Consider the following 25,629-nt stretch of genomic DNA (forward strand, 5'->3'; position numbering starts at 1 on the left):
AAAAAAAAAAAAAAAAAAAAAAAAGAAGAAGAAGAAAAAGTGAAAGTTTCAATAAGGACATTGGAAAGCACATGCAGGAAAGAGGCCAGGCATGGTGGCTCATGCCTGTAATCCCAGTACTTTAGGAGGCCGAGGTGGGTAGATCATGAGGTCAGGAGTTCAAGACCAGCCTGGCCAAGATGCTGAAACCCTGTCTCTACTAAAAATACAAAAATTAGCCAGGTGTGGTGGTGGGCGCCTGTAATCCCAGCTACTCAGGAGGCTGCAGCAGGCAAGTGTTGAACTTGGGAGGCAGAGGTTGCAGTGAGCTGTATTGAGCCACTACACTCCAGCCTGGGCGACAGAGCGAGACTCCATCTCAATCAATCAATCAGTCAATGCATGTGCAGTAGAGTCCATTAAGAACACATTTCCCTTTGAATTTCCCTTGCGTGTGATTGTGCCATCTGCTCTGCTGAAAGTCATTTGATCTGGCCTCTTGTTGGTCTTTTATTTGAGTCATTGAAACCATATGAAACTGCCACTTTCATAGGTCAGCCCATTATACCAACCAACAGGAAGGAGAGCCTTCTACTCAGTGACAACAAGGGATAGGCAATCTTGGTGACAGATCCTCTACAAGACCTCTACAAGACCCCACTCAGCCCTTTGCTTTCAGCCTGTCAGCTATTCCTCTTTCTCACTGTATGGAAGAGCTCAGCCCTGCCTGTAACTTCTGATTTCCTTGCCCAGCCCTCCCTATGAGGTGGCCACATCCACACCGCAGACAATGGCTGGAGTACAGTAGATGCTCATAAATATCTGTTGAACTGTACAGTTTTGGAAAACAACTCCCCACAGGTGCCTCTCTTGGGGCCCTTACCAGTGAGGAAAGTGTGGGTGACAATATGCACAGAATCTGGGTCCCAGGCCCCGCCTGCCCCCCAGGCTCTGTGCCCCTCCCCAGAGTTGCCGTTAGTGATTGGCAGGCCTGGCCCATTTGGACTCCAGGCGCTGGGCCACAGCGTCCAGCTCTTCCCTTTGGCAGCAAGTCTGACCCTTACCTTCTGTCTCATCGTGGCAGCTCTCTCCAAGCTTCACCCTCCACCTTATTTCTGAAAACCAGACCCTGTTGGGTTTCTGAGTAGATGTTTGGGGGCCTTGCAAGGATCTGAGGTTGTCCAGGCCTAGGGTCACCTGGACCTTCTTCCTGGAAGAGCAAGTTGCATCTCTGCCTGGATGGGGCACATCACCTCCTTCTTGTTGTTTTCTTGGATGTTGAGGAGCTCTCTTAGAAACTCTTCACCATCCACCTGCTTCAGGCTTCCTGTTGCCTTCTGTGCTCAGCATCTGAGACACTGGGTTACTCCAGGCTTCTTTTGCCCCATGTCCCCACCATACTTCCTCCTGCTGCCTCTGCCAGGTTCTTGGAGTATGCGTCACCTGTGAGGTGGACCTCCTCTTAGGAACTTCAGTGGGGTCTGGCCCACAGTGCCTAGGCTAGTTCTCAGCTCTGGCCCCTCCTGAGCAGCCCTTCCCATAGTGGTGTCCAGAGCAAGGAGGGGTTCCCCAGGTTTTGAGAGAGACTCTCTAATACCCACACCCAACGTGTTAGAGGAGGTTCATTCATTCAGTGCACCGTTTGTTTACTGAGCACTGCCTCCACCCTGCCAGGCACTGTCCTGGATGCTGGGATGATAAATCAAAGGTCCAGCGCTTGCTAAGATCACATTCTAGGGAGGAGACCAATGGCAAACACATGAGCAAAATATATGTGGAATAGAGTATGTATTTATAGCTTTCTATTCCATTTATACATAATGTATACACCATGTGTATTTATGTTTACATAAATACAAATTTTATACATTCATATAAACAAGTTTATAAATATAACCCACATTACATGTAAACATTTCTTTATAAATAAAAACTTATTTAAATATAGATAAGTGGCTGGGTGCAGTGGCTCATGCCTGTAATCCCAGCACTTTGAGAGGTGGAGGCGGGGGGATCACAAAGTCAGGAGCTGGAGACCAGCCTGGCCAATATGGTGAAACCTTGTCTCTACTAAAAACACAAAAATTAGCCAGAAGTGGTGGTGGGTGCCTGTAGTCCCAGCTACTCAGGAGGCTGAGGCAGGAGAATTGCTTGAACCCGGGAGGCAGAGGTTGCAGTGAGCCGAGATCGTGCCATCGCACTCCAGCCTTGGCAACAGAGCTAGACTTTGTCTCAAAAAATAAATAAATAAAATAAAAAAATATAACACACACACACACACACACACACACACACACACACACACACGCAGTGACAAATGCTCAGAAAATAAATCAGGACAAGGCGGCAGTCAGGGACTTGAGTAAGAGCTGCTTTTATTTTGTATTTTGAGACAGAATCTCACGCCATTGCCCAGGCTGGAGTGAAATGTTGTGATCATGGCTCACTGTAACCTCAACCACCTCCACTTCATCGCAGACTCAAGCAATTCTCCCTGCCTGCCCCCAGCTGGAACTACAAGTGTGTGCCACTATGCCCGGCTAATTTTCTGTTTTGTAGAGCGTTCACCCTAGTTGCACAGGCTGGTCTCCAACTCCTAGGCTCAAGGCTCCTCTGGCCTTGGCCTCCCTGAGTGCTGGGTTTACAGGTGTAAGCCACTGTGTCCCACTCGGAGCTTTTAGACACAGAGACCAGGAAAGGCTTCCTGGGGAGACCACGGGATGAAAAGAAGCAGGAGGAGAGCACTATGGAGGAGCATCCCAGCCAGAGGCCCTGATCCGGGACAGCGCCCCACTCGGGTGGAGAAAATGGGAGGCTGGGCTGCAGGGCAGTGAGCCCCAAGGCCACCAGGAGACTTCGGAAACCGTTCTAGGTGGGAGCTAGGGAGCACCCAAGATCTGCCAGCCACTGCAAGGACTCACATTTTGCATCTAGACTGGTTTCCCTTCTCCTTCAGTTAATGAGAAAGCAGGGGATCGGAGGGAGGAAGGCTCCGTAGGCCACCGGATACCTCATCCAGTGACAAGATCTCAAGGGAAGCATCACCCGCAACGCTGATCACCGTGTGGGTTCGCTTGATCTGGCCTTTTGCTGGTCTTTTACTCGAGTTATTGAAACCATATGAAACTGCCACTGTTATAGGTCAGTCCATCATATCAACCAGGATCTGGGAGAGTGGAGGTGAAGTTCGGCACATCAGGGACCTCTGGCTGTCTTGCTCTGGGCCGGGGTGGCCGGCAGGACCTGCATATCTGCCCGCCAGCCCGCTCTGGAGTGGCAGGGTTGTGCCACAGCAGCGCCCAGCGGATCAGGTGCATTCACCCAGAGCGACTGAGTTGTTAGCAAAGCGAGGCTGCGCTCCAGCCCGCATTGTTTCTGATTCCACGGGACCCGGTGGGGCCCCTAAGTCTGCATTTCTAACAAGTTCCCCGGTGTTGCTGACGCTCGCGGTAGGGACTCCCACTTTGTGACCCCACGCACTAAGACATCTGTTGCTCGGATAAAGGTCGGAGAGCGGCGCCGGACACAACGCTTCTAACCCTCCAACCTCAGTGCTCCGGCGCTCGTCCGCCCACCTCGCCCTCTCACGGCCTCCAGGCTCCAGGTGGCTCTCCTCCCCCAGCTCCGCCCAGGAGGGGCCGGCCCCGGGATCCCCCATCCGCTCAGACAGGGGCTCGCTCCCTACAGAGTGGAGGAGCCCAGGGAGAAGCCCTCTGCCGCAGCCGCGGTGTCCGTGCGGGGGCCAGGTGTCAGGGGACTACTTCCTCGGACGCGCGCCGCGGGCCGGGCCGGGGCTCGGAGCAGGCGGGGCGGGGAGGGGGCGGTGCTCCGGTGGGCGCGGCGGAGCCAGCCGGGGCGGGGGCGCTGCGCACCTTGCTCCCGGCGCCCCCGCCCCGCGCCGCCGCCAGCCCCTCCCCGCGCGCCCGGCGCCCCCGCCCGCCAGAGACGGTTCCTGCCCCTTCCGTCCGCCTGGCTCCGCCGCTGTCCTCCGCCGGCCCGCGTGGGAGGACGATGGGTCAGCGCGGAAAAAGTGAATGAGGGTGGCAGCGGTGGCGGCCGCAGCCAGCGCCTAACTCGGCGGGGCCCAAGCACCGCCAGCGCCCCTGCTCCCGGCACCATGGACGCGCCGCGCGCCTCGGCGGCCAAGCCCCCGACCGGGTAAGCGGCCCCGCGGCCGGGCGGGGTGGGGTGGGGCGGGGGCTTCGAGGGGCTCCGACGCCCGCGCCCGCGCCCGCATCTCGCGCTCCGGGGCTGGGCGCCCTCTCTGCTGCCCCAGCGGGTGCTGGTGGTAGTGGTGGAGCAGGTGGTGTGGTGCTGGTGTTGGGTGGGGTGCGGTGCTGGTGTTGCGTGCTGGTGTTGGGTGCTGGTGTTGGGTGGTGGTGCGTGCTGTGTACTTTGGGCGCCCGGGTCGTTGCCCAGGTAACCGTGTCAGGCCAGGGCCGGAGCGCACTTTTCGCGCTGGGTGGCTTGTGTGCCAAAGTCCTTGTAGGGGTCCCCGCCAGCACCGCCCCCATTCAGCTCGGAGCTCCCCTCAGGCCCCCCGAGTGTTTGCCATGCGGCGGTGGGGGAGCGAGGGGACGCCCGGCCTTTGACTCCGGCCTCTTCCGTGCGAGCTTGCCCCCGGCCGGAGTTCTGATCAAGTCTTCGCTCCCCCGGCCGCGGCGGCAGCCTCTGGGTCGGCTCTCCCGCGGCGTGGAAGGGAGGGCTTCGCGGCCGCCCGGGCCCCGCGTTCTCGGGAGCTACTTGGATTGCCCGGAGGGTTTCATGGAAACGGCTCTCCCGCCCTGTCTTTATTCCAGGGTCTCCCTTGGCAGTTGAAGGGGCGCGCTGGTGGGGCCAGGCCTGAGGCGCAGACCCCCGCAGTGGACCCGCGAGTCAGGGCGCCCATCCGTGTCTTCGCGATTCGGCTTCTGCCTGAACCTCTCCCGGTTTCTGTTTACCGTCCCCACACCTTGCTTGCAGGGATTACACGTCACATTCAGGACTTGTCTCGCAGAAAGAGTAATTTCCCTCATACAACACGAGCAGCCCTGCTCTTTATCCGGATCCCGCGCCAGGTGGCCGGCATCCCGGCCGGCCGCGCAGGCTGGGCCCCGGGGTCACTCACAGTCCGGGAGGACTTTGTAGATTTCAGCGCAGCGCGCAGGGGACTTTCGACCTCGCTCGCTTGCCTGGAGCATATGTGTATGAGTCTTGCAAATGGAATGAGGGTTGGGGTGAGCCCTGCACCTGCTTACCGAGTGGGCCCATTTTCTGCTATGGCAACTGGACTTGAGGGAGGCAGCTTTGGGGACAACAAATCTTTTTTTCTTTTACAGTTGTGTCCTACTGACTCACCCTGCCCATGTGCCCATAGGCGGACGTGTTGCCCAAGTGTATAAAAGACTTTCAATTAGGCTCTTTTTTAAATTTTAGAGTTTTTCTTTAATGCCAGGAAAAAGTGAGCCAGGTTAGCAAATCAAATAATCCTGAAGCTGAGGAAAGTTAAAAAGAAGTTTTTCTTTCTTTCTTTTCTTTTTTTTTTTTTTTTTTTTTTTTTTTTTTTTTTTTTTTTTTTGTTTTTTTTTTTTTTTTTTTTGCAGTGCACTTAGCGGTGGTTATGTAATTCTCTTTGAACAAACAAATTCCCCAGAAAGAAAATAAATGTGGGAAATCCTTTTTCATGGTAATAGGCATCCCAAAATAACATAGGGAAATGTGAAACAGAGGTATCTTTAAATCTGTGGCTTTCATAGCCTGTTAAATGAACCTATTTAAGGAGACTGAATTATTTTCTCACTATTACCTTATAAATAAATATGAAGACAGAGAGAACATTTAAAAGGCCAGCAAAACTGTATTCAAAGAGTATCTGTAAAATCCTTGAAGGGAGCCTGATGTTAGAAGTGAAGGACCGACCCGAAGTGCGTGGCACTCTTTTCGGCCTGGTACTGTGTAGTGAGCGGTAGCCGAGGGCTGGCCTTCTCACTGCCTCCCCGAGCTCTGATTGGCCTTCCCATTTGAATGGCAAAGGAAAACTAAGGATTTTTGCTATGGAGAACCTGAAATTATTATTCCTAATGCATTCAGTTCTTTCCCCTCACTCATGCATTGTCTAATTTTCTTGTCCGAACATCTTTGTCCAAGAAATCTAGACACATTATTTTTAACTTCTGTTCTCAATTACTTTGTCATTTGTTAATACTTTCAGTGAAGAAACATCAAGAAAATACTAATATCCTTATATTACTTCAGACAAAAATTACATATTTAATAAGAAGCAATTTTGTGTTCAAATCTGAGGAAATAAATAGTATTAGGTCTTTGAGTATTTTATATAATTTAGGTGTATGCTTGCTAATTATAAAGGATAGGTATTGCCGTGAAGTGTCTGGCTTTAGCACATTATTGGGGGCAGTCAGAATCTACTGGCTCTTCGCTGAGATTACTCCTCGGGTGCTTGAGGTTAAGGCAGTGTTTGCAATGTGCTTGAGGGAAATTTGTTTTCTATCTGATTCTGCAACTGTTGTTTATAAAATCCAACTTTCAGTAATCCACTGTCTTCCCACGTGATAACAGACTGATATGGTGAAGCTGTGGCTGTTGCTGAAACTACCGCTCCTCCTTGTGTTATATAGAAATAAGCTAGATTGGGTGCAGTGAATTAAGGAGATTTCACCCTGTAAGGTATGGCCTACAAAAGCTCTTCTAGAGGTTTACTGAAGGGGAGATAGGTTGGTGAATGTAAATTCAATGACTCCGTGTCTAGCTAAATTATGAATAGGTAGTTATTAGTTATCTTTGTGAAAAACACAAGTACACATTTTTACTTGGATTGAAATTGCATGTTTTTTCCTAGGAATTTCGTTAAAACAGTGATGTAGGACTACTTGACTCCTGGGGAAAGTGTTCTTTTGGGAATGAGGCTGTGTGCAAAAACTAGCAAGTTAGACTTGTTGTGACTTTTAGAGCTAAGTTGAAGTATAAGAATTGACAGAATATTCAGAACACAAATAAAGGCAAATTGCCTTTTGGTGAGGTTTTAAAGTATATCTAACTCCATAGCTTATCTCTTTACTTTGTGTTTGTGTGAACATCTGTGGGAGCCATCCCAGCAGTCGGCTGTTTAGAACAGGGCTGCATTTCCCGTTGGGCCCTGTATTAATAAAGGACAGAAGAAGTCTTGCTGTTTGGCATGGCAATGCTTAATTTTTTTTTTTTTCCTATAGAGGAAAGACATGTTTCTGTAGAATACGATAATCTCCAACGACATGATTGTCCAAACAGCTGGTGCATTTGATCAATGGCTGTATTCAAGCAGTTTGCTCATGTAAAAATCCGTGGAAGTTTTGCTAATCAGTTTCGTCAAAATGTGGACTTCATGTAAACATAGCTGTTATTCATTTCTCTGCATAAATCTGTATTTATTTAATCAAGTTATTAGAACCAGAAGAAAGTTTAAAAAATTAATAGAAGTGGGTAACTTGAGCTACGGTAGACCTGTCGGTACCGCAGATAGTATTAAATGTAGAAGGCTTGTGATTCTTGATAGTGACACGGGCCAGCCACAATGACATTTTGTATTAAACCCCCATAAGCATGTAAATATTAAGGAAATATTAACTCCACACCATAATAGGAAGCTTAGGTTTCTAGGCCTTTGGCTTTTGGCTAACGTGTTAGGGAATGTGTTTACATTCTTTCAAATGACGATCTGTTACATAAAACTTTTCCCATTAGATTTGAGCAACATTTTTTAAAAGATTTTACCTCTGAGGTACTGTTTATTTTGACAATCCATTTAATAAAGTGAAAGTTAAGGATTGGTTGATGTAGAGAGTAGGCCTAGGAATTTTAATGTTTTATAATTATAATATTTGCTAATAAATTAGAAGGGTTGGACATTTCTGTGTCACAATATCACGTAGTCTCAGCATTTTTTTTTATTTCTCGGTGGTTCTATGATTAAGATTTTTTAGGAAGGTATTTGTTAAGTGTTGCGTCTCTCCTGCTTCCAGGAACTTTGCCTGCAGTCCCTCCTGTGATTTCTTGTGACCTCCAGTGCAAAGGCAGAGTGGATTATTATTGGGTGGAACCTTGACCTGGGCAGAGTAACAGCCCCCACGTATATGCAGACCTGGATTCTGTGAACTCCTTAATTTGGGATCCAGGGAATGAAGTCATAATCTGTGTTCATGCAAGTGCTCCCGTGATTATTAAGAAAACTGTGATTATAGGATGTATCTATACACTATAATAAGTAGTTTAGGTTTGTAGGCCTTTTTTGCTTTGTTATAAGTTTATAATTAAATTTAATTTCGTAATTTACCTGCAGTTTTAAAAAGTGAGCATAAATATTTGAGAACAAAGTAGTATTAATATTTAGATCAAGGACATGTAAATCTGAAATATGGTAACACTTGATTCTGATTTAGACTTGGACTTAGTAAATACACTAACAGAATTCCTGTATTTATTTACTTTTATTTTTATTTTTTGGTCAGGGAACACATAGTCTCGCTTTATCACCCAGGCTGGAGTGCAATGGTGCAATCTCAGCTCACTGCAACCTCTGCCTCCCGGGTTCAAGTGATTCTCCTCCCTCAGCCTTCCAAGTATCGGGGATTACGGGTGTGTGCTACCACACCTGGCTAATTTTTGTATTTTTTTTTTTAGTAGAGCTGGGGTTTCACCAAGTTGGCCAGGCTGGTCTGGAACTCCTGACCTCGTGATCCACTGGCCTCAGCCTCCCAAACTGCTGGGATTACGGGCATGAGCCTATGTTCCTGTCTGACTTCCTGTATTTATTACGTGGTGTTTTCTTACCTCCCTTTGTTCTGTCCCCATCCACATTTAATTATGAAGGTTTTGTGTGTTGGTTAATTTTAGTTAGTGGTTTTTTTCAGTTACCTTATAGTACAGCCGAACAAAAAGTTGATATTTTATGACCCACTGAAAGCTTTTATGTATCCTCATCTTTGTTCTTTTTCTCTATTTACAATACTGTACTTGATATTGGCTTACATTACTACAGAGAGGTGTATTGATAATATGCCTTTTTATGCTTTTACAATTTTATTTATTTGAGTTGTAAATTTTAGTTTCCACCTCCCCCATTTTATACTTTGCTGTCTGACTTTCACCTTGTCACTTGAGAGTTTCTGTATTTTTCAGGGCCACTTGCTGGCTCTTTCCCCCTGAACTCATGGGCTAGTCTATGTCACTTTTCTTTCATGGTTCCATAATTCCTTATTTGTCATCCGTCTCTTCCTAGAATAGAATTAAACTTTTTTTTCCTCATGTGTTCCTTATATGATTTTCGTTACTTCTTGCAAAACTAAGGTGGTCAGTACTTTGGAGTACCTAGTGCTATTTATCATAGACTAGAGTTTGCTCTCTCCTCTGCGACAATAGGCAATGGGTCCCCAACAGTGCGTCTATTTCCTGCTGCCTGTCTCAGGGCCATCCCTGTGCTTCTGAACCAGCCCCTCCAGAGAAGGATGGCTTTCCCCAGCTGGGAGAGACTCTGTGGCCTCTTGGGGTGTTAGCACGCTTCCCTCTGCTCTCCTGGTCAGCTGGTAAGCTGTCCCTGCCAGGGCCTTGTCTTCTACAGCCCAGGTCCAATTAGAGTAATCCCCCAGCTAAAAACGTTTCTATTAAAAAAGAGAAAAAGCTTCTTAAGTAACTGCCGAAGTATATGTTTCATGGATCCATTTGATTAGTCAGATTCCCAGACCACAAATACTTTTGTAGGTGCAATTCCCACCTGCACCACACCAAGTGATTCCTGTAAAAAAAAAAAGGCACCAGTTGGTTTAGAGAAACCAATAAAGTTCTTATCTCTTAAAAAAAATTACCGCCCTCCCAAGATAAGCCAGCTATCTTATCAGGAGTCAGGAGTCCTGGCTGGTTGATTCCATATCTTGTCTACCAGGTGGTCCTCTAGCATTCACTGCCCAAGAACCTGAATCCCCACGGGGAGCCATTACCTTAGGGATGCTGCCACCTTACTCCAGACGGAGGCTGGTGAGGGCCAGACAGGGCATCTTTCCCTCATTCAAAATGCCCTCTGCTTATTTGTTAATCCTATTGACTTTCTTCTATGAAAGGCAGACAGGGGGAGGATTAGTGGAAAGAAAATTGTGTCAGTAACAAGAAGCTTTGGTCCCTGGTGCCAGTCGTCCAAGGTGAAATTGCCCCCTCTCCGTGCAGCCTGCAGGCGCATCCTGATGGGGCCCCTCCACACTTGCTCAGCCCAGGGCTGTCTGATGACGCTTCTGCCAGGCGCCAGTGTCCTTCTGCCAGTGCTACTCGACACAGGTGCCTCTGAACTCCTGACTGGTGACTACTGCAACTAGGAGCTGAGTCTTTCACCTTGTAAAATTTTAACCCATTTAAACTTAAATAGCTGGGTGCAGCCGGTACCAGTGGACAGGGAGGCTCCAGCCGCTGGATTTGCCACTTCCTCACCCTGGGTCTCAGGCTTTCTCTCTCCCCTTGGCCTGGAGAGCTTTCTTGCCCCTTTCTCAGAATACCTGCAGCTCATTGTTCAAACTGTCAGACCCCATGCCCTCCCCTGTCCGAAAACCTCCTGTGGGATTTGATTGTCCCTTTACTTGCCCCTCTGACCCACTGAATTCTCAGCTCCCTAGAGTCAGGACTATTACTTTGTAAGCTTTTGTGTCATCGGTTTGTGGCATGTGATACACAGAACAGCCTCTGCTTCCCTCTTGCTGGTGTAGGGAGTTAGATAACATGCTCTTAAGACTCATGTGAGCTCTAAAATCATATGATTCAGTGTTCCCAGAATATTCTAGAGCCCTCTTTCAAAAAAAAAAAAAAAAACCGTTTCTTAAATTGCTGCATAAATCTTGTTTTTGCCAGCCTGTATGAGAACAGATAGATCAACTGGCACTAAAATATTTGGAACTGAGGTGCTTGGACTCAGCTTGCCAGCCGTATAACCCGGTTCAGTGCAGATCTGGTAGGTGTTAAGAGGTCTTATTTTGAGGAACATAAAGTGGTCGTGGCTTAAAGAGGAGATAAGTCTCTCTCCTATCTAAAAGTTCACCTCAGGAGTCCCGGGCTGGTGTTGGGGTGCCGCGTTCCTGGAGACCTGCTGATTTTCCTTTGGTGTTCAGTCGTGGCTGCTGTGGAGTCTCCATCTGCCCCAGCCTGGCCTGAGGAGGGGGAGGTACACCCTATCCTTTCGTGCTCCACCTGCCAGTCACACAAGTCCCTTTGCTCATGTCCCCTTAGCCCAACCATAATCTCATGGTCATTAAAACAGCAGCTTGGAGGCAGGGGGAGCAGAGATCTTAGCCATCATGATCACCCTTCCGACTCCTGTGAGGGCCAGGGGAATGGAGGTGTTAAGTGTACAGATGGGTAGGTGGTTCCAGTGAGCACGTGGTTCCTCTTCCTCCCACCAGGGTCCTGGGAAGGGGTGCCCCTGACAGCTTCTGCCCTTTCTGTAAAACAGGTCCTTAGTTTGCTGTGATGCACACCGACATCCTGGAGAGCTCTGACTGACAGACCCCTTCCTTGTCAGACATCCAAGGGGAGGAAGTGACATTAAGACTGTAATCCCAAAGGCCAGCGGTAACCAGGACTTTGCATGTGCAACACATCAGGCTGCTGAGGTCCTTTGCTTTTTAGGATGCCTCTGTGCTCCTTGTCCATGCTATGGCTGGCTGCTTCTGCTTATTCATAGTGGGCACCATCCTGGAGGTGTGAGGGAACAGGATCCTCCAGCCCCAGCTCTTAGAGTAGTTGCAGCTGGGAAAGTCAGAGCTTCGTGCTGGTTTGGAGGAGGTAGGCAGGTCGGAGAGAGACCTTGTTAGAATGGGGAGCGTCGGCAAAGCGTTGTCTTATCATACGCGCTCTGTGTGGCTTAAGGTCTCATAGAACTGGAAGAGGAGAAATACCAAATGGATTCACTTTGCAATTACGTGTGAATGGTTTGAGCAATTAAATAAGTAGCAAACTTAGGCTAAGGGACATAATGGGAAAGCCAGCTGTGTGTATGAGTGTATGTGTGAGTGTGTGTGACTGTGTGTTGGAGTGGAGTGTGTGTGTGTGTGTGTGTGTGTGTGTGTCTGTGTCTGTGTGTCTGTCTGTCTGTGTGAGAGTGGGTGTGAAGTTAAAGCCAACTTCCAGCACTCGGCAAAGCAGCTGATTACCAAATCAGTTCTGGCAGTTTTCAGACTTAATGGCTTGGGAGTTGTGTTTAAAAATAGTCTTGGGTAGGAGTGTTAATGCAGCCAAACTGTATACATTTGTTCATGTGGCTAATTTTTTATTCTCTACAGTTTGGTCGGCTAGAACCCTCTTAATTAAGCGCAAAATCCACTAATGTTCAATGCACAAACCATTAGGCTGCAGGGAGCCTGATGGGCAGCAGCCAGAGTCTAAACGTTTGCCATCCACCCACCTGCCGTCCGTCTTGTTGTCTGTTGCTACCAGGTAGAATTGGTTTTGGATGGAGCTGAAAACCTTCTCCCTTCTACTTCTGCCTAAACCACTCATTACGGTGATAATGGTTATCTGCGCTCTAACAATATCACACGTAGGAAGAGTGAATTGCAGGTGTCTCACAAGAGCCAAGCCACCCAATTGGATTTAAAAAGTGTAAGTTGGGATGATGGAGTCTGAATGTTTCTCATGCTGTGACAACCCCCTAAATTGCTACGCTTTACCACTTCTCAGAAATAATTTAATTGGTTTCTGTGGCCTAAGCCATAATCAGACTATGTTCTGAATGGAGTTAAATGTGTGAATTTCACAATAAACAGAAAAGCCAGGAAACTTAGTTCGGAAACTAGAGTCCACTGAAAAATACTTCAGCTTGGAATATTTCCTTATTATTAGTCCATTTCTTTGTACTCACCATCATGTTTTACATTTTTGGAATGATAGATTTCTGAAGGAGGACACAAAAATGTTCTTCACAAAGGCTTGTCTTATGTCTGCATTTGAGCCACTGACAGGGACAACCAGAGCCTACTCATTGTGCATGGAAGGTCTGGCTCTCCCATCAGGGCCCTCTGACATTGGTAGGACAGCACTGTCCTCTTGTCCCCTCCATTTTTTTTTTTTGTTTGTTTGTTTTTTGAGATGGAGTCTTGCTCTGTCGCCCAGGCTCACTGCAACCTCCACCTCCCGGGGTTAAGCGATTCCCCTGCCTTAGCCTCCTGAGTAGCTGGGATTACAGGTCTGCGCCACCACGCCTGGCTAATTTTTTTTTGTATTTTTAGTAGAGATGAGGTTTCACCATATTGGTCAGGCTGGTCTTGAACTCCTGACCTCACGTGATCCACTTATCTTGGTCTCCCAAAGTTCTCAGATTACAGGCGTGAGCCACTGCGCCCGGCCTGTCCTCTCCATTTTGCAGGTGAGATTGCCACTTGACTCTGAAGCCTCTTGTCAGTGTCCATGTCCTCATCCTTGGCCACGCTGCTAGGCTGTGCTGAAGCCCAGAACTCATTTCCAAAACTGTTTTGTGAAAGTTATTGCTTGGGCTCCCGGCAGGGTGAAAGATGTTACTCTGCTCTATTTCTGAAGCCCCCAAGTGTCTCAGCAGCATTTTGCCACGAAAAGCCAGCCTGCCTGCAGACATCCTTACGACTTATCCCTGGTATAGGAGCTTCGTGATTACCTGTTTCATTGTGACAGAACTCACGCGTTTCTCGGATGTGTGACTCCTGAGACTCTAAGGTGGGATTTTATTTTTTCAAACTACATGGTGTGTGATAGAAGAGGACCAAACTCAGCTGCTGTTGAGCACAGAGCAGTTTTGAATTAGTGTAAGGAGTCGAATCCAGACTCCCCCTCCGCAGAGCAAGATATTCTGCCTTGGTACTGGCTGATGAATTAATAAACAGTGAAAAGCCTTCCCTTTTGTACTGGATGTTAGCCAGCTCAGTGTCTTGGGCTGATAAATTTAAGGAAAACCCAGAGGTCTGCTCTGTTCAATAAATGAGCTTCCTTCAAAATAGAAGCTACACAGAACCCAGACCCACAAATTCGCTAGTTGTGTTTTCTTTGGGTAACTTTAAGAAGCCCTTGCTTCAAGCTGAAAGAGCCTCACTAATGAGCTGGGTGATGCTTTTAGGGCCTCTTCTCTGCAGGTGAGGGGGCCCCGTTGGCCGGGGCGTGCTGGCCAGTGTCCGGGCTTCTAGAGGCTAACACCGTCCAGCAGGGATGAGCTGAGCAGAGGGAGAAGACAGCCCTGGTGCGTGGCACTTCCAAGCCACCTCAAGGTTCGTGGTACCTAATGTCACTGTGCTTCTGTATTACAGTTCACACCTCAAGACACTCAGGTGGAAAGCGACAGCCATCTTTATTCATCAAGTACAATTTCTTTCCTCTCAAGACAGAGCCTTGCTCTGTCACCCAGGCTGGAGTGCAGTGGTACAATCTCGGCTCACTGCAACCTCCGTCTCCTGGGTTCAAGCACATTCTCTTGCCTCAGCCTCCCGAGTAACGGGGGTTACAGGCATGTGCCACCACGCCCAGATAATTTTTGTATTTTTAGTTCGAGATGGGGGTTTCACCATTTTGGCCAGGCTGATCTTGAACTCCTGACCTTGTGATCCACCTGCCTTGGCCTCCCAAAGTACTGGGATTACAGGCATGAGCCACTGCTCCCAGGCACCTTTTGTCTTTTTATTCTAACTGTTGATCTGTGGAAAATATTGCTTTTTACCTGAGGTATCTAGACAGCAACCTCAGGAAAATTATGTGTTTGAAATGCTTTCTTGATGTTTACTTTTCATTTTCTGAGTTCAAAATTATACAGTATTCTTATAGTCAGGGGTAAGACTGGCTGCAGAGCCTGATGGGAAGTAATGCATGGCTTGTGTTTAAACTGGGCTGGCATTCATGATTTACCCATGTGCCTGGGAGGGGGATGTACTGCATTTGCATAACATTTTTTACCTAGGGCAGTGTTTTTATGATGCTCAATATTTATTGGCGTGAAAAGGATTTCTGATTTATTTTAAGTAGTGAAAGTGACATATAATTGAAGCAGATTTTCCACAAGTCTCAGCTTGTGTCCCTATTTGTTGTGCCACCGTGACATAGGGACCGGCCCTTGCACTACCTAGTGGTGCTGGCATTTGGAAGGGTGGGGGCTGTGTTCTAGGGAGCACAGCTGGTTTGCAGCACTCTGGTAACTTCTTGGTGAGGGTGTCAACCTACAGAACGTGAGTGGAAGGACAAGGCCCGCACGTCTACCCTTCCCCTGAAAGCTGTGTCATTCAGAGGAACTGTTTGGCCTCCTCGTCCCTCATGACTAAGGTGGAGACTCCTGGACTGCAGGGTTTTATGAGAAAATTAGAGACCAGGAGTCACTGCATCAGTGCACTGCCTATCAGAGGACAGTTCCTATTTTTTTCAATTATTTTCTCATTATAAAATATTGTTATTTTCTCATTATTGTTTTTCTGCCAGTATTCCATCATTCTGCACCAAGAACATATAATAGATGTGAGGCTGTATCCTGACACCTGTTTTTACAAAGACTTGCACTGCCTTTCCAGTAGGAAATATTTCTGCCACCATTCTGTTTTCTTACAGTAGAAGTGTGGCCAGTGCCACCTTGTTAGGAAACCAACGAGTCTAATGATCTGAAGCGATCTGTTGCTTTAGAACAGAAAAATAGCACTAGAAACATAATAAAAACCATAGCTTGTATTCATAAGTTGTCTTTCAGTGGATGTAGTAAACACAAGTTTGTACCAGGACCTGGTGTGTCACATGATGAGGAAGTCACGGCTGGACAGGGTGGGTTGGAAACTGTGGGGAGAATGAATGATGACTCGTGTCCCACTGGAAGAGCTTTGTTAGAAGGCTGGAGCCACCTGTGACCTCTGCCTCACCACTTCTAAATACAGGTCATTGTGCTGTGCTGTTTGTGTTACTCACCTAGCAGCTCTTGGATGCTAGGAGGGTGAGACCATGATTTCTCTGTCATGCACTTGTGGCTGCCTCCCTCACACCATCATTTTCCAAGCTGACCTTGGTGTTGGTGACAACCTGGGACTGGATTATGCCCTCCTGACTACTGGACCAGTGAGTGGTTTTTGGGGGAGCACTCATGTCTGGGCACTTCCCTCTGAATTTCAGGGTGCTGCCAGTGTTATTCCATGATCCTCTTTACCCATTAAAAAGAATATAAAAATAAATGTCTGAGATTAGTGTTGGCGTGCATGCAGTCAGCAGCCTGTCCCATATGTTCTTTCAGCAGGCCTGCAGACCACTCACAGAAAAATAATCACATTGAGTGATCGCCTTTAAAAATGATGTTTGGGCTGGGCGCGGTGGCTCACACCTGTAATCTCAGCACTTTGGGAAGCTGAGGTGGGCAGATCACCTGAGTTCAGGAGTTCAAGACCAGCCTGACCAACATGGTGAAACCTCGTCTCTACTAAGAATACAAAAATTAGCCAGGTGTGGTGGCAGGTACCTGTAATCCCACTTACTTGGGAGGCTGAGGCAGGAGAATTGCTTGAACCTGGGAGACGGAGGTTGCAGTAAGCTGACACCACGCCACTGCATTCCAGCCTGGGCGACAGAGCGAGACTCCGTCTCAAAAAAAAAAAAAAAAAGATGTTTGGATATTAGATAAAAATCCTCAGCCAGTCTGTAGACCTACTGGGAAAAGTGTAAGGAAAGGGTCCATACAGAACAGATCAGAAGACATTTATACCTTCCCTGTTTGAAGTTGGATCAGCAGATAAGCTGAATTTTGATGCATTTCTGTGTTTGTCACATGTAACATCTTAAGAGCTTGGTAAAATCCCTCTCCCAGGTACAATAACTTCGTATAAATAGGTGCTCATGGACACCAGTTACTTTCACACACTTCCTTGTGGAATGAGTTCATTTTTGCTGGAGTAAAGTAATGATAAATGATGCCTCTGTTTCTGTGGCTCCCTCCATCCGGGAGAACTGGGGATGCCACCCCATCACCTCTCACCTTTAGTGGGGCTACCTCCGCATGCATGGTCCAGTCAAGTGCGCACAGAGACGGGATTGCTGGTTTTGTATTTTTGTTTCTTTGTTTGTAGAGATGGGTTTTGCTGGTCTTGAACTCCTGAGTCAGGCAATCTGCCCGCCTTGGCCTCTCTAAGTGAGCCACCATGCCTGACCCAGGATTGCTGGTTTCAGATGGTGGGTTTTCCTTCCACATCTGATCAGGTATTGTGTTCCTAGGTTTTATAAAAGGGTATAAAGCATTTGTGACTGTCTCTGCATGCAAATGTAAAAAAAGAATGTGAAATTGTGATTTATTGTGTTACTTTGTCATGAGGCTTGGGAAAACATCAATGTATTGTATTTTAAAACATTCTAATTTGCAAGGTCCAGGTTTCTACTTCAGTGATAAAACAGTAGCTTGTTTCTAAGCTGGCAGCCCTGTGAGTGGGGTATTGTTGTCATAGCTTCAGCATTATGCTGGGAAGACTGAGCTGGTGATTTAGCACATGCCAAAAACTGAGTCACCACGGCTGTTTGGCTGGGGCTGAAGGGTGAGGAGTCTGTAGCACTCTCTGATAACAGTACTTGGTGCCCTGTCTAGCGTCATCTTTTAAAATGGCAATTCATTATCAACAAGTAAAAATGATCTCAGTTAAATTCCAGTATTATGAAAGCATAATTACCACCAGAATTGTGAATTATTATTGTTTTTTTCTTAGAAATAGGGTCTTGCTATGTTGACCAGGCCAGTCTTGAACTCCTGGCCTCAAGCAGTCCTCCCTGTCTTGGCTCCCCAAAGTGTTGGGATTACAGGCCTGAGCGACCACATCCAGCCCAGAATTGTGAATCTTTAGAAAAAAAATTAATGGTCCTATCAATGTACTTTAGCAGTAGAATTTTTTTTATCAAACGTAACTGCTGGGAAACGATGGCATCATTGCTTTATTTATGGGACCCCCTCCAAATTTATTATGCTGGGGGTGAGGTGTGGTCTTTGCCCGTGTTAGGCAGTCTTCAGGTGATGGGGCCAGGCTGCAAGACATGCAGCCCATGCTGAGTGACTGCCGTCTGGGGGGGACAGGACACTGAAGGCCTGTCAGAGCCAACCAGGGGAGAGGCCGCTGGCTCTGACTGTTCAGGAGCGGTGCCTCTTTGAAGTTGGGAGAGGCAAAACTTTCCAGGTTATGAGCTGGGGATTGAACACTAGATAAAATGTGGCTGGGCGGAGAGGCAGGCATGGACCAACCGCCAGGAATGGAAGCCCAAGGATGGAGGAACGCACAGGGTTTCCTAGCACAGTGCGATGCACAGAGCGGACGAACCTGCGGTCTGCTGGAGGAGATGCTGAGGACGGCAGATGGCTTACACGCCCGGGTCCGTGGCTGGAATGTGTGGCTTGGAACCACGGAGAGGTCAGCAGGCAATGTGGGAGTCTGGATTTTCCCTGAAAGAACTGGGGAATTGGTCCGAGGCGTTGAGCAGAGGAGCAGCTCACAGACGGAGGAAGGTTGTTCTTTGAATATTAGACTGATACCAGGTGTGAGGGAAGCCCAGGAAGAAAGAAGAGAGGGTGGGGACCGGCAGGGACAGCCGGCAGGACAGGGTCCAGGCCTGAGATGCGGGGCGTGGCCTTGTCACCCCCAGTGCGACTGTGAAGGAAGGGGCAGTGCCGCTGTGTTGTGAGCTCTGCGCAGAGGTGCGGGTGATGGGGGTGCAGACAGTTACTCCCACGGAGGAGCCGAGAGCATGGGCTGTGAGGCTCCTGCCCAGATAGGAAGGAGGTGCGGGTGGGAGTTGAAGAAGTTCTCTGGAGCATTAGTGCTGAGGGTGCTCCCTGCCCAGAAGAGGATAAAGGGTGAACCGTCTTCCGGGGGCTCTAGTCTCAGAGAGGAGACAGATCTGCCAGGGAGCTGCAGAGGAGGGGAGAGTGGCCCGGGGCAGGACAGGAGGGAGCAGGGGAGGGCTGGCGTCAGAGCCACAGCCTGCGCCGTGGGCGGTGTGTGTATCTGTGTCCCACCGCACTCACTCCTCTCTGTCTGCGCTTCGGGGTGAGGGTGCTCTTCCCATTTTAACAGTGAGGCACGTGGGATGTGAGATATTAACATGGTGACCAGGGGCAGCCGACGGCAGAGTGAGACTCCGACCCCACATCTGGAGCCCGTGGTCACACAGCTCAGCGCACACTCCTAACCCAGTCATGTGCAGCTCAGATATCCCTGGAAAGGATCCCAGGGGCCCGAATGACAGTTGTGAGTCTGAGCTAGAAGTGGGGAGAGGGGTTGGGAGGGTTTTCCAGGAACTGTGAGTGGCAGGAACAAGTCACCTTCTTGGGAGGGTGCAGGTGTCCCCAGAGAAAGTGAATGCAGTGGTGAGCTTAGTCCTCGGTCCTCACAGGCGGACTGGCAGTTACCACTTCCTCTCCATAGCTCCCCGGAGAAGGCGTGCTCCCATTTTGCCCACGAGGACAGCGAGCCTCAGACCGTGGTCCCGCGTCACTTGAGTGGTCGTGATGGGATGCAGACCCCGGCCAGTAGGAGCCCATGGCTCCGTATAACATATCACATGACATGCCGTGCCAGGTGTGAGAGCCCTCCACACTTCAATAACCTCAGTTTCAGTCAGGCATGGTGGCTTACACCTGTAATCCCAGCACCTTGGGAGGCTGAGGCGGACAGGTCACCTGAGGTCAGGAGTTTGAGACTAGCCTGGCCAACATAGTGAAACCCTGTCTCTACTAAAAATATAAAAATTAGCTGGGTGTGGTGGTGGGTGCCTGTAAATCCCAGCTACTCAGGAGGCTGAGGAAGGAAAATTGCTTGAACCCAGGAGACAGAGGCTGCAGTGAGCGGACACTGGGCCACTGTACTCCAGCCTGGGAGACAGAGTAAGACTGTCTCAAAACAAAAACAAAAACAGAAACAAAAATAAAAACCAACCTCCGTTTCAATTCTGAAATCTAAGACCAGCATGAGCACATGTGGTAGTGAAATAAGGAAGGTGCAGAGGCAGTAGGCTGGGTCGTGGGGGTCAGAGATGCATGCGTGTTTGCAGGGCTGTGGAGGCCAGCTCTAGTCCAGGCGTGGTCTGTGGACTGGTCTGCAGTGAGGTGAGTGTGCCACTGAAAGTGAGCCCCCGCAGGCTTTCCCAGCAGCTTCACGTTGTTGCAATATTTAAGTACATGGTCACTGATGGTGCCTCAGGTAGGGTACAGATGACCTGTCTTACGGAGTCAGGGGTTACCTGTGGCACAGAGATCTGTTCCTGCATTATGTTTCTCATCCACCTAGTAGACCTGTATACATAGGTGCCATTCTTGAAGAGGAGGACACCGAGTCTCAGAGAGGTTGAGCAGCTTGCTCAGGGTGACAGCCCACCCCTGTAGCCATGAAGCCTTGCAGCGGCCTCTCCCTTGGCACCATTTCAGCTCTTCATATGTTTCATTGTCCTCAGGGCAGGCTGCCAGCCTCTTCCTGGGCCCAGGGCTGCAGCACCCATTCTCCTTAGGAAACGCTGACTGGGTTTGAGGAGTGACAGCATGCTACAAGTCAGTCCCCCTGGAACCTGGACTGATATGCTAGGGATTCTGAACCCTTCAGCCCCTTTGAAACTTGTGACTTTAGGGAGGAAGAGAGACAGACAGGAGAACATAGGTAAAATCTGATGTCTCTAGTCTCCATTGATAAAGAAGGTAACTTCTTTTCCGTTCCAGCAATATTGAAGCAAAGGATTTGCGTAATTTCTTTGGAATATAGTACTTTCTAAACAGCCAACACTGCACCTCCTGGGTAGTCAGGCAGTGGAAGCAGCTGCATGTGACTATTGCTGGCATTCCTTGGTGTCTTAAGCATGTCCAGCCCCAGAGGAGGGTGTGTGTGTTTGTGTGTGTGTGTGTGTGTGTGTGCGCGCGCGCGCATGCTTATGGACTTATAAGGTGGTGTGACTCATCTTTGGGAGGTGTGCTGTGCAGCCTGTCTGGCCTCAGGGCAGAAAGATATGGAGTACCCGCCAGCAACACCTCCCCTTGGCTTTCCTGGCCTATGCCATTCGTGGGTGAGGGAAAGCTGTTCAGATGGTGCTTCCCTGACTCCATGAAGATTGTGCTGGGGAGAGTCTGGGTGGAGAGTATCTTGGGGTAGAGGAGGAAGAGGAGAGCTGAGGTTTGAGAAGGGGCTTATGTGCTGGGATGAGTGGATTTGACCCCAGAGCCTTGATATCATTGCTCAAACAAAGCCACTGCAGGTTTGTTTACAGTTTTGGATGGTACAGTATCACATTGGCGATACGGTCGTTATTAACTACTAAAGTAGGATGGGATTACATGCAGCATGTGGAATGACAGGGTCGACAGCGAAAATTGACACATTTGCACCATTTTGCAGCTTTCAGAGTCCCAACAACTGACACGAGACACGCTCATGAGCCTGCTGGGCAAGCATTTCTTTCCCTGCTTTTCCGATGGTGAATGGGCCACGTACCAAGTAAGAGCAGTGGACTGGCCTGCCTTGCTCACACCTGCTTTGTTGCTGGGGTGGAGGGAAATTAGGCCCCATATTTGGAAGAGATTAGTATGGAACGTGTGTGGTCATACTTTGCAACTACGATAGGGCAATATAGTCTTGATTGCCTTTTCCCAAAGCAACTTGGTTAAACTCCTAGTGAAGATGCATTAAAAACATGTATTGAGTGGCCTCTGAAGAGGATACTTTTATAATCAAATCCCACTGGTACCAGGTTTTCTAATGGTTGGTTTTTTTATGTACCAAGGGTTGCATGTGGCAGTTTTCTTTATAGAAGTCTGTATTGTTGTTTATATAACGATTTTCAAGGCCAGGCATGGTGGCTTAAGTCTGTAATCCCAGCACTTTGGGAGACCAACGTGGGCAGATCTACTGAGGTCAGGAGTTTGAGACCAGCCTGGCCAACATGACAAAGCTCTGTCTCTACTAAAAATGCAAACAATTAGCTGGGCATGGTGGCAGGCGCCTGTAATCCCAGCTACTTGGGAGGCTGAGGTAGGACAGTTGCTTGAACCCAGGAGGCGGAGGTTGCAGTGAGCTGAGATTGCGCCACTGCACTCCAGGCTGGGCGACAGAGTGAGACTCCATCTCAAAAAAATAAAAATAAAAATAAAGAAAGATTTTCGGAATGATGAAAACTTAGGTCACCATGTTTTGAAAACAACAAAAAACCTCAGGTACTGAACAGTGACCGCATGCCACAGTTGGGACCGTCCCAGTTAACACCTGGTATGATTCCTAATAACACGCATCTCACCTACCACATTGCCCTATCTGGGCTATAAATGTTATGTTTGCTCATCCTTGATACTGAGTCTCCCTGAAGAAATATGAGGGCAGGATTCTGCCCTGGTGGGTGTTAACCAGGGACGTGCATCCGATTCACTGAGGAGCTTTGGAGTAGAAACATGCCTCAGCTCTTCCCAGGGGCATGCTGCCTGGGCCAGCAGGGAGGGGATTCAAAAGATTGTTTGAACGCGCATATCCAGCCTTAGCTAAAGATGACCCTTTCATTCATCATTCAGTATTACACCCAGCTATCAATTACTTAAATGTGTATTAGTTGAGTTGGTGTTCCAGCTCCCAAGGTGGCCAGCCTGGCAGTTCTGTTTAGTTGAAAAGACCTGAATACATGCAGCATGGTCGTTTTCCCGTACAAGAATTTCCTCTTCAAGAAATACGCATTTGTGAGGCACTTCACATGGTTTAACCCAGTTGCTTTGGAAAAAGGTGGTCCAGCCCTGATTGCAAGCAAGCTCTCAGGCTGTACTTAGCACCTCCCTGTGAGTAATCAGTAACATCAAAACGTCCTGGCAAGCAATCATCTAGCATGTAACAAAAACTATTTTGTAAAATACTTTCAGAGTCATTTATCTAATTGATTTCCTGCAGTATTATTTGCTCAGAAAAAAAAATTATCTTAAGTTGTTGATCAAAAAAAGACATGAAATATTTAACTTGTATAAAATAATGCTTTGGTTAAAAAGCAAAACCAAAAACAAAAGAATAAAAAAGAAAAAGAACGTAAACCCAAACTTAATTAAAAAAAAACTGAATGTCTTTGTTTAATCAAATGTCTCCCATGTTAGGACAAACTTTAAGTTAAAAACATATAGGTGTGATTGTCTCTCTGTTGTTTGTCATATTGTTCTACATATTATGAAGGTTTAAATATGAAATGATCCATTTTTCTGTTGTAGGATAATTTTAAAATGTATTGCTTTAATTGGCTCATGATTTTTAAAAACTGAGCATTAATTAAAATTCTCCTATGTGTTGATATCATGGGCTTCCCTGCTTTGACAGATCCCACAATAAGGGAGAGAGGACTTATCTCTAAAGTCCTTTATAACACGTGTTATCATAGAGATATGTGCAAAGTGCTTCATGAACACCCAGAAAACAAGGAGTGGAGCAGTTAGTTCTACTGGTAGGGTGGGGCTGAGAGAAGTCGGGTTTATTTTTATGAAAGGCCTCCTCAGAAAATCGTTTTGCTGAAGCAGTTCTTAAATATAACAGTCCTTCCAGACCTAAGCCACAGCCAGGCCAGACGAGCTGTAAATATCTCCAAGATTATCTTACGTAAATAGATGCTTAGGGATTACTCAGTGAGGATTTTTACATTTTCATTGATCACTTAGGAAGGTAAAGAGGTATGGAGAAGGGCAGACTTCTCTGAGGCTGCCAGGACTTGAAACTTTTCAGAAAGGGTCACAAGAACGCTGAGGAGATTATGTTGGCCATAAGTTCTTGGGCTTTGATGGCAGTTAGTGGACACGTCATTTATAGGGACCTACAGAAGGCCAGAGGCACAGGACAGTTAACGCAGAATGTGAACTGATGGTCCTGGGTGGGTGTTGGACATCTGCTTTTCTCCAGGATGTCCTGTTTGCTTTGCTGGGAATGTCCCAGCCCTTGCAGAGTAGTTTCTGTCAGTGACAGTCTTGAAAGGATAGGCCTGCATCAGTGACTCTGTGTTTCTCTAGGCATTTGCAAGATTATTTCATTGGTTCCAGTTAGTAGGGCAATTTTTTTTAGAAAAAATTTTAAAAATATATGTTAATTATAATTTTTTAACTCTAAGTTCTGGGATACATGTGCAGAATGTGCAGTTTTTTTTTACATAGGTATACAAGTGCCATGGTGGTTTGCTGCACTCATCAACTTGTCATGTAGGTTTTTTTTTTTTTTTTTTTTTTTTTTTTTTTGTTTTTTTTTTTTTTTTTTTTTTTTTTCTTTTGTCTTTTTTTTTTTGTTTTTTTTTTTTTTTTTTTTTTTTGAGCTGGAGTCTCGCTCTGTCACCCACCCAGGCTAGAGTGCAGTGGTGCAGCCTCGGCTTACTGCAACCTCCACCTCCCGGGTTCAAGCGATTCTCCTGCCTCAGCCTCCTGAGTAGCTGGGATTATAGGCACCTGCCATCATGCCCAGATAATTTTCATATTTTTGTAGAGACAGGGTTTCACCATGGTGGCCAGGCTGGTCTTGAACTCCTGACTTCAGGTTATCTGCCTGCCTTGGCCCCCCAAAGTGCTGGGATTATAGGCGAGAGCCACTGTGCCTGGCCCATCATCTAGGTTTTAACCCTGCATGCATTAGGTGTTTGTCCTAAGACTCTCCCTCCCATTGCCCCTACCCCCCACAGGCCTCAGTGTGTGTTGTTCCCCTCATTGGGTAATATTTTTTTAAATAAACAATTTTGATACCTTTGACCAGGTGATACCAGTAAAACTTTAAACTCTCTATAAATGGAGCGTAGACCATGTGCAAGGACAATGCCAGGTCTACAGGGGGTACAAAAACATGCCTGTATTGCTGGACCCAAGGATGTCATGGTTTATTTAGAAGCTAGCAATATCAGGTACAGAAAATTATTAAACCTCTACTTAGAATGAAGACTAAAGTAGTTCTTTTTTTTAAATTTTGAGATGGAGTTTCGCTCTTGTCACCCAGGCTGGAGTGCAGTGGTGCAATCTCGGCTCACTGCAACCTCCACCTTCCAGGTCCAAGTGATTCTCCCACCTCAGACTCCTGAGTAGCTGGGATCACAGCCGTGCACCACCATGACTGGCTAATTTATTTTTTTATTTTTTTTATTTTTAGTGGAGATGAGGTTTCACCATGTTGGCCAGACTGGTCTCAAACTCCTAACCTCAGGTGATCGAAAGTGCTGGGATTACACGTGTGAGCCACCACACCCAGATGTTCTTTTCTGAGACAGAGTCTCACTCTATTGCCCAGGCTGGAGTGCAGTGGCACATCTCAGCTCACTGCAGCCTCCATCTCCCAGGTTCAAGCTATTCTCCTGCCTCAGTCTCCTGAGTAGCTAGAACTATAGGCATGTGCCACCATGCCTGGCTAATTTTTGTATTTTTGGTAGAGATGGGGTTTCACCATGTTGGCCAGGCTGGTCTCGAACTCCTGACCTCAAGTGACCCGCCTGCTCTGACCTCCCAAAGTGCTGGGATTATAGGCATGAGCCATCTCGCCTGGCCTAAAGCAGTTCTTGACTGTTGAAAAACTTAGGCAAAGAGCTACAGACTGAATGCCTGTCACTTATATACTGGGAGCACTGTGCCTGATCCAGCACCCCTTACCAAGGATAGGACGACCTGGGTGCACTGTGCGTGATCCATACCCCTTACCAAGTGTAGGACGACCTGAGAGCGCTGTG

At 47.7% G+C, this 25,629-nt stretch overlaps 1 protein-coding gene across 7 annotated transcripts in view; it reads left to right on the forward strand.

Annotated features, from left to right (window-relative positions):
- The first annotated feature begins 3,860 nt into the window (after positions 1-3,860).
- The window catches only part of COBL (cordon-bleu WH2 repeat protein), a 287,518-nt gene continuing 265,749 nt past the window's right edge, over positions 3,861-25,629 (forward strand). For 3 of the 7 annotated variants that reach the window (XM_017496912.2, XM_037727273.1, XM_037727270.1), the window contains exon 1: positions 3,861-4,137. In XM_017496912.2, the coding sequence (XP_017352401.1) occupies positions 4,097-4,137 (41 nt within the window). In that variant the 5' untranslated portion in view covers positions 3,861-4,096. The remainder of the gene's footprint in view (positions 4,138-25,629) is intronic. The other 4 variants (XM_037727271.1, XM_037727272.1, XM_017496917.2 and 1 more) reach the window with 2 other exon arrangements.

This window comes from Cebus imitator, unplaced genomic scaffold (assembly GCF_001604975.1).
Source record: "Cebus imitator isolate Cc_AM_T3 unplaced genomic scaffold, Cebus_imitator-1.0 Scaffold225, whole genome shotgun sequence".
In the NCBI taxonomy this organism is placed as follows: domain Eukaryota; kingdom Metazoa; phylum Chordata; class Mammalia; order Primates; family Cebidae; genus Cebus; species Cebus imitator.